General features: G+C 50.3%; 1 protein-coding gene across 1 annotated transcript in view; it reads right to left on the bottom strand.

The window, feature by feature from the left end:
* Positions 1-831, bottom strand: part of C2CD2L (C2CD2-like) — a gene marked incomplete at its 5' end in the record, with an annotated part of 10,140 nt that extends 9,309 nt beyond the window's left edge. The window contains 2 exons of the mRNA XM_010180821.1: positions 140-259; positions 736-831. Coding sequence (XP_010179123.1) covers positions 140-259; positions 736-831 — 216 coding nt within the window. The remainder of the gene's footprint in view (positions 1-139; positions 260-735) is intronic.
* Between the last annotated feature and the right edge of the window lie 1,906 nt (positions 832-2,737).

Raw genomic sequence — 2,737 nt, 5'->3', positions numbered from 1 at the left:
CTGAACGTTAGCAACAGCGCACCGCTTATTCCGGTATGACGCTGCCTTTGCTTGCGCTATATCGGGTCCTCCCTCTTCAACTGGCGTGGGGCTGGGGGAAAGAACAAGTTTGACAGCTAACTCTTTTTACAACTCTTACCTGAGCCTGCAGCACAGCTAAAGAGACGTGATAGGTGTCCACAGAAACAGAAACCGGGGACTGCTGAGTAACAGAGACGGGGAATTTCACAGCTTCAGCTGACAGATGGCAGCACAGCACCTAGAGAGAAGAGAAAGGAGAAGAGGTTATATCTGCAGAAAGAGGCAGCCTTGCGATGGCAAAACATCTAAAATCGACGGGCAAGGTTGACCTGTCATGGCGGGACAAAAAACAGGAGGCTTACTAGCGGACCCAGTTCCGCACTGCAAATCTGCTGTTTCAGGCTCTGTACGCGAGGCAGCAAAGGCGTATCGGCGACAGGAGATCTCTTCTCCTCTCCACTGTAGGACCCCAATGTTCAGGCTCAGCACCCCTACGCCCCAGCTCTGTCCACACACCTCCCCCCCGGGGCTCTCCCAGAGCTCGCAGATGCGCAGCCCTGGAGCCGCGATGTCGCGAGCTCGTTGACAGGCCTCTGAACTCAACAGCGGACTTTGCCCAAAACTTCCCGGTTTTGCTGTCCGCCTCGGCAGGCTTCGTAGAACGTGCCGACGGAGAAACCCCACGTCCTACGGCTCAGAACGGCAAGGCCTTACCATGCTGCGGTCCGACTGTCCCTCACACGTCACACGACTTATATTTGTGGCCGGTGGTAACTGAGGACCCTCTTCAAATGTGATTTGCACCGAACTCTACGAAAAGAGAGCTCCGTTAGTGCCCAGCCGTCCTGAGACAGCACGCAATGAGACAGCATGCCCAGACGACGGTAAAGATAGCTCTTGAACAGGCAATCAAGACAGCCACTCAGAAAACTCGCCGTTCCCACACGGCCAACGTACACGGTACTGGGACCTGCTAGTACTGGCTATGGCTTTCTTTACAAAGCCTGCAACAGTCTGTGCTCTAAATCCACATAACCTGGTCTCAGGTGACTTTGTACCCTTTTCAAAAGAAGCAGGGGATAATGTTTTTAAATATTCTCTGCCCTACAACACTTGACAGCAGTGAAACAAAAGCATTCCCATTCCGATGCTGGAAAAGAAACAAGAAAGCATCTCACAACTTGCAAATTTCTCGTTCTGGTCATTCTGCACTCTCTAACGCTGGAGGCGACCCTTACGCAGAAATAATCACGGCCTTCGCTCTACACTTTGAAGGAGTTCATTTGATCGAACCCTTTCGTAAAGGTTACAGCTCTGCTACAATTAAGGACTAACAGAACTTCAAGAACACAGTGCTTGACCTACGCAATTAAGATTTGTTTCCATCTCATGCAGTTACTTTCAAGTATGACTGCGTAACAAGCCTTGTTAACCATTCTGACCTCAAGATGCCTGATGATGCTATCTACTTCAAGCGGGAAGACAAAAGTCCAAAACTGAACCACCCCATACCTGCCGAAAAGTTAAGCCCTCCTTTGGTCAAACTACAGGGGACGCTCCTTCAAGTTCTGCATCCTTTATTCAAACGGCTATATCTCACAGGCACAACTTACGTGCCTTGTAACTGAAAAGGACTTCTCCCAAAAAAAGACAGGTACCGTGCAGACAACACATAACAAATCCAAGCATTTCTTTCAAAGTTACCGTCCTCAAAGATCCAATTTCTCGATCTCATCCAAACAAGTTATCATTATGACACCGGGACAAATGAAAATACAGAGAATTTAAGAGCTACAGAAGGTATGCTGGATAAACTGCTGCACAAACGTTCCCAAAGGAGCCAAAGTCACAATTCTACCTGTGGGGATAGGCTTTACAAAGGCTCTTACACAAATACACCTAACAACAGTTGGGAGCACAGGGAGTAACAATTTCTCATTCCTCCCAACCTTTACCAGTCGCCTGACTTTTTCACGTGGTCACGCTGCACGGAGAGATCCGCTTTTCTGACCTGCCTCTAGTCCAGAACATAACTCGCTTTATCAAGAGGAGAGACTTTTCCAATCTTGTCAGAAAACTCGATCGCAAATTTGCGTTGCCCTCCTCAAGACCGATTTCCTTTTCTTCAAGCACGTTAGCTACATGCTAACCTTTTTTAACCAGTTGATTTTCCCACGCAATTTAACGGAAAGGCTTCCCCTTCCTGTTCACGTGACAGAAAAATAAAGGAAACTATGACAGACTTTGAACCATAGTTTTTGCGGGCAAACGCCCCTGCCTCACAGGCAAGGCGAGATACCGTAGGGTTACTTCCATATTGAATCAGCCACGCACGTTCTCCTTTGTGAACTTCAGAACTACAGATCCGAACAAGGGCAACACTGGGAGATTAAAGGGAATCAACACCAGAAAACGCAGGAGAGGTTGCTATGGAAACCTCAAAGTGGCTACATCAGCCGGTTTCATCAGACTCGAGGCAGGCCCAGGCCCCAGAGCGCGTTAAACAAAGCACACTGCCCAGCACCTGCCTTCCCGTGCCTTTACGGCACGGCACGCTCCCGTTACGCTCCTGTCCCACCGGGCCGGCGCAAAGCTGCTCACAAAGCGACGCCGTCTCCCCATGCCTCTGCCGGCTCCCTTCGCCCAAGGCCTTGCATCCCCTGAAAGTGCCTGGCGCGGACGGCTCCCCGGAGCCCGGGAACAAAGGGCGGGGGGG

The sequence above is a fragment of the Mesitornis unicolor genome, unplaced genomic scaffold (genome assembly GCF_000695765.1).
Source record: "Mesitornis unicolor isolate BGI_N332 unplaced genomic scaffold, ASM69576v1 scaffold3343, whole genome shotgun sequence".
Lineage (NCBI taxonomy): Eukaryota > Metazoa > Chordata > Aves > Mesitornithiformes > Mesitornithidae > Mesitornis > Mesitornis unicolor.
Note: the sequence above shows the minus strand (reverse complement) of the source record. Positions and strands in the feature narration are given on the sequence as shown.